Raw genomic sequence first — 12,015 nt, forward strand, 5'->3', positions numbered from 1 at the left:
ATACTTACAGGTAATCCTAGGGGACCTCGGTCTCCTTTGTCTCCATGGGCACCTTTTTCTCCTTTTGTTCCATCAATGCCAGGATCTCCCTAAAGACAATATGCAGCAGAAGAAAGCCAAAAATGTCACTGGAATATTTCTAAACAGCTATTTAATTACATATCAAACAAACTACTGAGAGTAAGTTGGCTTAGACTGGAGAAACTCTACATAAGGTTATATTGAAAGGCAGCAGATAGTATCCAAGGTAAATGACAATGACCAGTGGAATTCAAGGTAAATGACAATGACCGGTGGTAAATGACAATGATCGGGTGGGGTGACTGGATGCTTGCTCTCATAACTCTCCTGTGAGGCTGGCACACGACTCCATGATTATCTCCCTCTCAGAATCAGAGCTCCAAGCAGCCATGTGGGAGCAGAACATCCAGATGCAGGCAAGGAACACTATCTTGCTGGAGGGGCACCCATCAACTAGTTGTCAGCAGCACCTGTGACGGGGGCATGTGGTCCCCAGCTGCCTGGTCTCCGGCAGGGGGGAAGGGGGTATCAATGGGCAGCAGGGATCATGGCCTGTACATTGGCTGCTCCTTTGCTTGTCGCTCATGTGCCTATCATGGGGGTGGCATGACCAATGGGGGATGTTGGCAGGGTTGTCAGGGGAATGGCAGGGCATGCACTCTTGGCAGTGGCCTTGCCGAGCTTTGCCAGGCTTGGTCACCAGTGTAGCTCTCCTGTGAAAGTCTTTAGGGAGCAGACAAGCAGCTCCACAGGTATGTGGGCGTGTGGGCACTGGCAGCACAGCGGGCCTTAGGATTGCGCTGCCCATGCCCTGCAACCTTACCTTAGGTCCTGGAAGGCCATGAGGACCCTGTATTTGGAACAAAGAACAAGAAAATAGCATTTATTATTCTTGTGCTTAAATTTTTGGCTCTCATCAGCACACAAATGCTGAGAGGTCATTGCCCTTTTAAATTCTCTACTGGCTAACAAATCAAAGAACAGTAACAAACAACAATATGAGTATTTTATATAGAGAGATGAATTTAAAATCTTCAAAAGGACAGGTTGATATCCATAGCAATTTTGGTCCTGTTACAGAAAGGGTTTAGTGTTCCTTTCTCCCTTCCTACTGCTCAAAATTGCAAACTCCCAAGGCTGCTTTTTATTTAAAACAAAAGCAAAACCTGTCGAGGCTTTATAATACGCATCTGCTGCTGCAAATGCTGCTGCAAATGCAAATGCAGAAGGATTCAACGGAGCTTCCACATGGGAGAGTTCTGTGTACTTTCCTCCATCAGCTACCATTTCCCCTGCATTTTTCCCTGCTGTGCCATCAGAGGTCCTTTTATGGTTAGCTGCTAGAGTGATACAACAATTACCAATTTTTTTTAAAAAAGCTCTCTCGTGGTGCATAGGGGAAAATGGTAGCCACAAGTGGGTGATGAAAGAAATGGTGCCAATGTAGGTAGGATCTTAGAAAATGAGCATCTCCCTGACCGGACCAGATAATGTGCTTGGATGTTTGGAATACACTCTTCTTGAAAGATCAGGAAAAAAGCAGATTTGGGAAAAAATATTACTCATGACTAGGCAAAAGTTATTAGAATACAACACTGTATGCATGTTTCAAAAAAAGGTGCTCCAACTTGGAAGCAAAAGCAGAGAAAAACCTCCACGTGGAAGTAGCCTGTTATGTGCTTGGTAATGAGTAAGACATGTAGGATGCTTTAGCTCAGTCTATGTAGCCAATAAGAATAGCTGTGGAACTAGTCTGAGCTATAACAGAGACAGAAAAAACGTTGTGTTTTAAAACAAATAAATATAAATTACTGTGAGCATAGGGCTTCCCTAGGGACAAAGTGACAGGTTATTTGGACATTTCCTGTTCTCCTACTTAGGATGCTGCAAACTATGCTTTGGGGAGTTTCAGCAGGTGATCATTCAGTGCTGGACTGTAGTGACCATCTGTGAGCTGAGCCTTGTGTATCTGCACCACACTATGGTCAGCTTTAAGCAGCTGCTGAACAGCAGCAAGAGGAAGCATGGGGTAGGAAGCCTGTCGGCGAGTGGTGGTGAGAGGCATGGAGGTATCTACCAGCTGGCAGCAGAAGGAGGAGGTGCAGGGGGAGCTGCTAAGGTGCTCCACGCTGTTTGTTTGTCACTCCTTATATGTTATATGGTACACAATGCAGAGCAAGACGGGAGATCTTGTATTGTGCTGTACCAGGTTACATGCTTCTCATGGGCAGCTGAACAGCCCAGCCAGTTGGATCCCTGGTGGGTGTTTGAGCATCCCCACTCCTAGTGAAACATGGAGTTGCATCACGGTCAGGAGTGGCCCTTATTTCAGTGAAATTACTTTGAAGTAGGTTCAGGTAGGTAACCATATTAGCCTGCAGTAGAAGAGCAAGATTTGAGACCACAAACGCCTTAAAGGCCAACAAGATTTCCAGGGTATAAGCTTTTGTGAGTCAAAGCTCCCTTCATTAGCTCCCTGTGAGATTCACAAAGGCAGTGAGATTCACAAAGAACTGCCACCTCAACGTGCCCCTAATCTGGTTAAAGTAATTGAAACAGTCCATATAAATATCAGATTTTTCCAAATCTTCTAAGTGTGCATACATCTGTTCATGTGGAGTATTCTTCCAAGGGCTTTTTTGCACAGGGTTTTTTCATCGGTTCTGGCCCCACACAACTTCGATTTATCCCCTGATTTCCACACACCTTTTTTGCCTTTAGTTTTCTTTGGAGTTTTTATTCTGAAGAGCCTTGCTACGAGTGACATTTTACACGTGAAGGATAAAGGATCATTTTCGCAAGTCTTTCTGGGAACTGAAGTTCCTCTCCCCCACCTCTTTTCCTTTTGTTCCTTCCCCTCGCTGCCTGAAGAGACAGAGAAAGCCTGTGGCAAGAGCAACTTTTGCAAATCGTTTCTCCATTCACAAGCCTGCTCTCAATGATCTTTGGGGCAGGCAGCTGCAACTTTCTCAGCTTTCTCCGGAGCATTCCCCCCCCCACCCCCAGCAAGACGATTTGCAAAAGCTGATGTTGCCGTAGGCTCTCTCTGTCTCTTCAGGCAGCAAGGGGAAGGAACAGAAGGAAAAGGGGTGGGGGGAGAGGAACTTCAGTTCCCAGAAAGACTTGCGAAAATGATCCTTTATCCTTCACGTGTAAAATGTCACTTGTAGCAAGGCTCTGAGTTGCCTTTGTTCCTTGTGCAGAATGTTTCTTTGGGTTTTGTTTGTCATGCTGACTCCCACCTACCTCCAACCCACTTTCTGATTTTTGGTTGTTTGTCATAGTCAAACCACTACCCCTTCCCTCTGCCTTCCTTCCTCCTCCTGGTTTCACTTTCTATCTTTATTTTAATCGTTAAAGTCATAATGTTATAACAACTTAATACTGTATCAATAGATGCAGCAAATTCTCTGAACTCCTAGCATTCATTTTAAAAAAGTAAGTCTCTAGCCCCTTTCATTGCGGAGATATGCCTTTTTCCTTATATGTCCACAAAGGAAGGGGCTAGAGACTTGATTTTTTTTTTAAATGAAAGCTGGGGATTCAGAGAAGCTGATGCATCTATTATTGCATTGTTAGAACGTTATAACATTCTGAAATTGATGTTTTTTTTTAAACATGTAAAAAGTTGGGGGGGGGCTTAAGCATGTACTACAAATAAAAAAGGATGGGTGCTGTGATGCCACCAACGATGCCACTGATGATGCAGCACCCTCACTTGAAACTCTTGATTATTTAAGGCACCAGAGGAAGGAATAAACCAACTCCACAACTGTTATAATGCAGAGGGAGGGCAGGCATGTAGAAAAACTGTACCCAAACCGATTCCAGTGCTTGTAGATTGACTGCTAAGAAAATCAGGAATAGGTTGACTATGCAGAGAAGGCTCAAGACAGACAGACAGGTAAAATAGGTAAGTTGGCCTGTTTTATCTTCATAATGCATTATATTACAAATAGTACTTACCGATGTTCCCGGTGGTCCTTGTGGCCCTGGTGGCCCTGTTATCTAGATGCAGAATAGAAAACAAATATCATTGCCATCATGAGAAAAGCGTAATTTACAACTTTCAGAAAAGGAAGAGTATGAGAGATGTGAATGACCTGATGTAAATGAAATCAGCAGGACGATCCCAAGAATGTTTACTCAGACAAAAGTCTTACCAAGTTCTCCCTGGGACCTACTTCCCATAAAATATACTTAGAATTGCCATCTCCAATACAGTACTTAAACCATTCACTAGGGAACTCTAGATATGATGGCAAAAACTTTGAACTAATTTCTGTCTCTATCATGTAGAAACAAATGAGTGGAATCTCACTCATGAAGAGTGCGTAACTCTTTCCTCCTGTGCAGCTTACCTCTCCAGTGTCTGTGCCCCCACCTCCCTTCACCCAGGAACTAGTACTGAAATGTGCTTGGCTGCAGTGCTCAGGAAGAAGGGTTGCAGGGAGAAAAAATGAAGGAAAGGGGCGGGGAAGTGAATTTCATTCATTACTTGCCTGCTCCGTTTGGGGTTAAAAATCAACTCCATCTTTCTACATGAGTGGGACAGATCTGTGTTTATAAATCCTTTAATTTTGCGTGTACTGTAATAACTGTATGCTGCTGACCGTAATTTTTATCAAGGACAATTTAGTGTTGGATTTTACTGTCAGTCACCTTGAGCGTTCCGTGGAAAGGCAGGATGTTTTTAAAATAAATGTCTGTGTTGCACCCTAGTTCAGTGGAACTACTTTGGAGTTGGTAATTTGAGGATCACAGCTCAAGAAATTGTAATAGACACTATCAGCCAAGCCTATCATAAGGTGATCTATCTTTTGTAACATCCCCCAAACCTAATTTTTATTAAAGGATAAAAAATAGAGTGATAACTTACTGAGTCCCCAGTGTCTCCCTTCGCTCCAGGTTCTCCCTTCTCTCCCTGTTAATGTAACAAGCATCATAATGTAAACCCAGATGACTTCATAAACAACCTGTTGCATTCCATGGTTTCTGTGTTGTTTTTCTGTTTCAAACTTGAATTGTAACATTAAAAAAAATTAAAATGCAATTGCAATACTAGCCTATTGAAGTTCCCTAGGGCTATTGACTTTTTTAAAAATACCATCTATTCCTTTTCTTTCCAACTTAATTACTTTCTGCTCTTTCCTGAAGCTGTGTTCATGAATAAGCTGAAACTAATCAGTTCTTCTGCCTTTGTATAGGTATTGTTTTGCACTTTATGATTAGCAAATGCCAATGACCCATTTAAAGGATTATTCTGTAATCACACAACGATCATACACAATAAAATAAAACATTTATGAGCAATGACTTTGACTTCCAGCAAAGTAAGAAACAGTACCTGACCCTCCCCCCACCATGAACAAGACCCGATGATAACTAGCCATTTATTCATGAATACCACAAGAGAACCAGCAAACAGAAAGTTATTAGGGTGGAAACAAAGGTACAAAAGGAAAAATGAAGGGACAAGCAGGATTTCTGCTGAAATAGACTTACTTCTGAGTAGGCATTTAGTATGGTCTTGGCTGTGGATATGGCTTTTTACAGGGAATACAATGATATATTAACTACAGTGTGAAACCAGTGTTTCAATTCTGCTAGCAGCTGAAGATGGAAAAGAGATCCTGCAGCAGTGTAAAATGGTATGAAACCACCCTAAATTATCATTGCCGATTGGCTTGAGTGTGTCAGAAGAGTTCAGAAAATTATCTTTCTATATAAGACAATGTACTACATTTGTAAGGTTCATACAAAGAGGATACCCAATAGTCATACTCAAAGTCATACTCGTATTATTAGAAATGTCACAATCCTAACACACACTTGATTAGAACTCTCTCTGCTACAGCACTTGTATGAACACACACACAATGTTTTCTGCTAGAGAAATATGATACAACCTATACTCGGGAGAGCAAATATTGATGGTATTGGCAGCAGCTTGTTTAGCAACCTAACAGGTTTCACTGAAATGCTGAAACTATAAACACCTACTGAATTTGATGCAGTGAATTTTCTGATTAAAATCTCCATTTACCAATGACCTCACCAGTCTGCGATTTTAAGTGAACGACTTTTCCTGTCATATTCATCTTCTCTTCTTTCTCTGCTAGGGGGGAATGATAATAGTACTGCCCTATCTTCCAGGGCTATTGTAAGCTGTCCTGAGAAAATGGATATAAAGCACTTCAGACTCCTAAAACATGCTATATACATGCCAAGTATTGTTAGCAGCTGCTTTAAAATGAGTGACCATACTCCCTGTGATTAATTTTACAACAAAATCTCTTGATGCAGTTGAATTAAAAAATGTGATCATCACATTTAAAAATGGCAATTGATGTGTTATTTCAAGATAGATTCCTTAAAGTGTATTTATTCTAAAGATTTAATTTATACATTTTAAAATACATGTCCCACTTTTCGTCTTCAAAGAACTCAGAATAGGTTGATGTCAGTAGCGTACAGTGTGTGACATGTTTGCCTTTGTCAGTGATTTTGACTCCTCCCTCCCAATACTGCATTCTTTGGATAACTTACAGTTAAACCTGGAAGTCCTATGGGACCTGTTAGTCCTGGGGGCCCTGGCATCCCTTGATCACCTTTTACTCCAGTTGCACCATCAAGACCCTAAAAGAGAAAGGAAGGGTTAAAAAAAATTCTGGACTGTGCAATGGAGAAAGGAATGTTTCCTGTTGCTTTATCAGAGAGGACCAGTACTACTAGAACTGGATTTAGGGATATGACAAGTCTGTTTAAGTGCCTCACAATCTGAGGAGGCTCTAATGAAGAAAAAAAAAGTTAAGAGACTAAAACCAATTTTTATTATAACCATATTAACATAAAATAGAGAATAGCTGTGATTCTCAAACCATTACTGACTGTATTCTAAAGCTTTAGGACAACACACAAGATGTCTTTTCTTATATACCACTTAAAGTTTGCCATTTCTTTATTCAGAAAAGCCATCACTATGGAGCTAAACTACATTGATTGGTTTGATTTGATTTGATTTGATTTGATTTGTATTCCACCCTCCCCACACCAGCAGGCTCAGGGCAGATTCCAATTAATAGAATAATATAAAATGCAATATATTTAAAACCAATAAAACATCTTAAATATTTAAAAAAGAACACACACAACAAGCAATACAGCAGCAGGTTTTGAAAAACATACGTCAGCAGATTTCATCATCAACCACCACCCAACCACCTCTAGAAATATATGGCAAAGGCTAGGTGGTAGATATCCCTTTGTAGGGGCACAGCTTTCTCTAGGTGGCCAGCAGGGAGGCCCAGAGCGCCAACCATATGCCTGGTGGAACAGCTCTGTCTTACAGGCCCGGCAGAAGGATAGCAAATCCGTCCGGGCCCTGATCTCTTTAGACAGAGCGTTCTACCAGGTTGGAGCCAGGACCGAAAAAGGCCCTGGCTCTGGTCAATGCTAAACAGGCCTGCCTGGGGCCAGGGACCAGTAGCAGCTGTTTATCATTGGATCGAAGCATCCTCCAGGGCTCATACAGGGAGAGACGGTTCCATAGATACGCCGGTCTCAGTCCGCATAGGGCTTTATAGGTTAGTACCAAAACCTTGAATCTGATCTGGTCCTCAACGGGTAACCAATGCAGCTGGCGCGATACCAGTGTTATATGTGCAGTGCAAGGCACTCCGGTGATGACCCATGCTGCCACATTTTGGACCAGTTGTAACCGGCGGATCAGGTTCAGGGGAAGCCCTGCATTGAGTGCGTTTTAGTAGTCTAACCTAGAGGTGACCATTGCTTGGACCACTGTAGTTAAGTCATGAGTCAAGAGATAGGGGGCGAGTTGCCTGGTCTGTCGAAGATGGAAAAACGACGACCTGGCAACCGTCATGATCTGGGCCTCCATTTTCAAGAAGGCATCCAGAATCACCCCCAGGCTCCTAACTCTTGGGGCCGGTGTAAGCACTGCCCAACGAGTACAGAGAGCCAGAGTCTTGAATCCACATTCCTGCGACTCAAGTACAGGATCTCTGTTTTCAAGGGGGTTTAACTTCAGCCGACTCCACTGCAGCCATCCAGCCACGACTTCAAAAGCATGCTCCAAGGTGTTTGGAGCGGATCCAGGCTGGCCGTCCATCAGCAGATATAGCTGGGTGTCATCAGTGTACTGACAACACCTAAGCCCAAAACCTTGCACCAGCTGGGTGAGGGGATGCATATAGAAGTTGAACAATAGCGGGGGAACTATTGCCCCTGTGGTACACCCCATACTAGTGGGTGGCGGGACGACAACCCTCCCCAAGCGCCACCCTCTGTCCCTGACCATGGAGGAAGGAGACAAGCCACTGTAGTGTCATCCCCTGTATTCCCATGTCGGCGAGGCGGTGGGTCAAAAGGTCATAATCGACCATATCGAACACTGCCGAGAGATCTAGTAAAATCAGCAGCGCTGATCCACCTTGATCCAGGTGTCTGCGAAGATCATCCGTGAGGGCGACCAGCAATGTCTTGGCCCCATAGCCTGGGTGGAAGCTGGACTGGAATGGATCCAGGGCCGAGGTCTCCTTCAGGAAGCTCTGCTGCTGTTTCTCCACTGCCCACTCAATCACCTTGCCCCAAAACAGAAGATTTGAGACTGGGCAGTAATTGAGCGGGTCGGCAGGATCCAAAGATGGCTTTTTTAAAAGGGGCCTCAGTACTGCCTCTTTAAGCACCCTGGGAAAACCCCCGGAGCCCAAGGACTTGTTAATGATGGCCTCCAAAAAATCCCATAGTCCATCAACACTGGCTTTCACCAACCACGATGGGTCCAGGAGACAAGTGGTAGGCCTCACCACCATACTGTTCTGCCCCTTTAAACTGCAACTCCTGAAGCTGCAATCTGTTTTTGTTTTTAAGAGAAAGGACTCAGGGAAAATAATCACAAAAGTACTCATAATGTGTAGCTCTGCTCTCATTTAAGCAATAACCAGGAAGTCAATATTTTTATTTATTTACTTCACTTATACCCCACCTTTCTCCCCACTGGGGACCCAAAGTGGCTTACATCACTCCATTTTAACCGCAACAATGCTGTGTGTGTGTGTGTGATTGGCCCAAGGTCACCCAGAGAGATTCCAGGCCAAGTACGGATGTGAACCTGGAAGGCTATCGTTTTCAGATGGTTCTTTGGCACCAGGAGGCCCATCTTTCCTGGTTTATCTTGTCACCTCTAAAAAAATTATTTTAAATGCAGAATTTTCCTTTTCTTATTATTCTGCATTCCAAGAAAGAAACTACATTTTGAAAGCTGTCTGGTTTGAAAGTTTGAAAGTTTTCTGATTTAATTCAAATATCCCCATTTTGATTTTGTTTCTTCTTTGTGAGAAAGGAACCTGTGAGTATTTTCATGTTTTTATCTTCATGCAAAAATGTCCACATTAAATAACATATTTTTCAATGTTATTTTTGTGCTGGCAAAATAAGCCATAGTTTCAAATCATGGTCTGAGGAGCAAAACCTACGAGCATTTGGGAATATATGATTTGTTCTTTCCAGTTAATTTTAGAGCAATTTCAGACTTCTACTTCCACAATTTTCCTAATTAAAACCATTCCTTATTTCCTATTAATAACCCTTTAATAAGACAAGATGGGTGGGAGCCTGCTTCCGAGCTGGGTATAATGCCATACAGTCCACCTTCCAGAACAGCCATTTCCACCAGCAGGAACTGATTGCTGTAGCTTGGAGATCAGTAGCAATTTCAGAAGATCTCCAAGCCACACTTGGAAGTTGGCAACCCTAACTATTTGTTTTAGGTGGGTAGCTGTATGGGTCTGCAGTAGAACAGCAGGATTTGTTGGTCTCTAAGGTGCCACGAGATTCTCAAAACCTGCTTTTCTATCAGTTTGTATTATTTATATAAATGCCTATAAATACATCTGTAGATGTATGGGGGCTGCAAAGAGAAGATTTCTTTATCTTACTTCCTTCTTCAAATGGGTATGTCATGTCTGTGCCCCATCCATGCTATTATTTTCATGCTGAACCAGTGATACTGATCTGAACCAATGTTTCCTTATGTAATTTGATGTCATATTACCAATGCCATAACTGTATTGCATTCACAGGCTTATAGAAGCTACAGGTGTCTTATTTAACGGACTGTAGAAACTCTCAGTTCTTGTGACCTTGTATCCCGCTCACTCCCATGAACTGCGATGTTACAACTTTGATCTGCTTTCTCAGAGTCTAGACTTGATAGTACAAATATGTGAGATGTTCTCAGGACGCATTTGCGCCAAAAGTTCTGTTTGGCAAAAGGGAGGGAGAAGGAATAAATGTGTGAGTTAAGAGGAAGGGTTTCCCCACATACTGTCATTCCTGTCAAATTGATCCTTTTTTTTTTTGAAAAATTTTTTATTGGGTTAGAATCCGTTATATTTACATTACATTCAATTTTCCCCAAATTTTTCATTTCTAACCCCCTCCCTTTCCCCCCCTTTTGCTGACTTCCAACAGCTTTCCCACCCTTTGTCCCTTTTCCCTTACTTCTATTAAATTCCTCTATCTAAAACAAATATACATTCTCCATTATGCTAAGCAGTACATCCTTAACTACTTTTCTTGTTATATACCCAAACTGTAAGTCCTTGTTTCCATCTTAGATAAACAATTTATCCCATTTTCCAGTTTTAAATATTTCTATATATCATAAACCTATATATCATAAACCATAAAAATCTTACATTTAAATCAAACAATTTGACTTATTCTCTATAAATTACTCATTGTATCTTTTTATGGTAATTCTATATAGCTCATCACATAGTCAATCAATTTGACTCTTCTGTACATTCAGTTTGGTGCATTATACAAATCTTATCAAAGAAAGAAATTATTGTTGGTTACTCAATCCTTATATTTAAACCTTATCATTAATTATTTTCTATCAATATTCTATCTATTAACCTATATATATCTATATATATATCAATCTGTTAATCTAACTGCTTATAAATTCACATTTATCTCTTCCCCCCCCCCCGGTAAAGTCACCCCCCTCTACATTTTATTATACTTCAGTAGTTCTCAAACTGCCACAGTTTTCCTCCCACCTCCCATTTCTTCTCCAGATATTGTTTCAGCTTCTCCCAATCTGTGTTAAACTGCCCTGAGTCCAGATTTCTCAGTTTTCTTGTCATCTTGTCCATTTCTGCCATGTACAGCAATTTGTAGATCCAATCTTCAATAGTTGGCACTTCTTGTACTTTCCATTTTTGCGCATACAAAAGTCTGGCTGCTGCTGTCATATAAAATATCAACGTCCTATGATGGGCTGGAATTCCCTCCATTCCCAAGTTTAGTAGCAGGAGTTCTGGGTTCTTATTTATTTGAAATTGTAAAATTTCACTCATTTCTCTTATTATTTCCCCCCAGTACTGCCTAGCTACATCACACGACCACCACATGTGATAGAGGGAGCCCTCATGCTTCCTACATTTCCAGCATTTATTAGAAGTGTTCAAGTTCCCTAGCGCAATCTTCTTTGGTGTCATGTACCAACGATAAATCATTTTGTAAATATTCTCTTTAATATTTGTACATGTCGTTGTCTTCATTGTAGTCTTCCACAAGTATTCCCATGCCTCCATTGTTATCTCTTTATTAAAATTTATAGCCCATTTCACCATTTGTGTTTTAACTGTCTCATCCTCAGTATACCATTTCAACAGTACTTGGTATACCTTGGATATTCTTTTCTTGTCCTCTTTAAAAAGGGTCTGCTCTAGTTCCGAATTCTCTGTTCGTATACCTCCCTTTACAGAGTCCGAGTTATACAAATCTCTGATCTGTCTATACTGGAACCAATCGTAGTTCGGTGATAGTTCCTCTTGCGTCTTTATTCTAAGTTTAGATGCTTCTATTTTAGTTATTTCTTTGTATGTCAAACATTGTCGTTCGTTATCAACAGCTCTCGGGTCTATCACCTCATATGGAACCACCCACCAAGGAGTTCCT

At 41.6% G+C, this 12,015-nt stretch overlaps 1 protein-coding gene across 2 annotated transcripts in view; it reads right to left on the reverse strand.

Annotated features, from left to right (window-relative positions):
• Nucleotides 1-12,015, reverse strand: part of COL13A1 (collagen type XIII alpha 1 chain) — a 158,496-nt gene that overhangs the window by 46,867 nt on the left and 99,614 nt on the right. For both annotated transcript variants that reach the window (XM_054983302.1, XM_054983303.1), the window contains 5 exons: nucleotides 6,571-6,660; nucleotides 4,901-4,945; nucleotides 3,988-4,029; nucleotides 845-871; nucleotides 9-89 (listed from right to left, as the gene is read on the reverse strand). In XM_054983302.1, coding sequence (XP_054839277.1) covers nucleotides 9-89; nucleotides 845-871; nucleotides 3,988-4,029; nucleotides 4,901-4,945; nucleotides 6,571-6,660 — 285 coding nt within the window. The remainder of the gene's footprint in view (nucleotides 1-8; nucleotides 90-844; nucleotides 872-3,987; nucleotides 4,030-4,900; nucleotides 4,946-6,570; nucleotides 6,661-12,015) is intronic.

The sequence above is a fragment of the Eublepharis macularius genome, chromosome 6, assembly GCF_028583425.1.
Source record: "Eublepharis macularius isolate TG4126 chromosome 6, MPM_Emac_v1.0, whole genome shotgun sequence".
Lineage (NCBI taxonomy): Eukaryota > Metazoa > Chordata > Lepidosauria > Squamata > Eublepharidae > Eublepharis > Eublepharis macularius.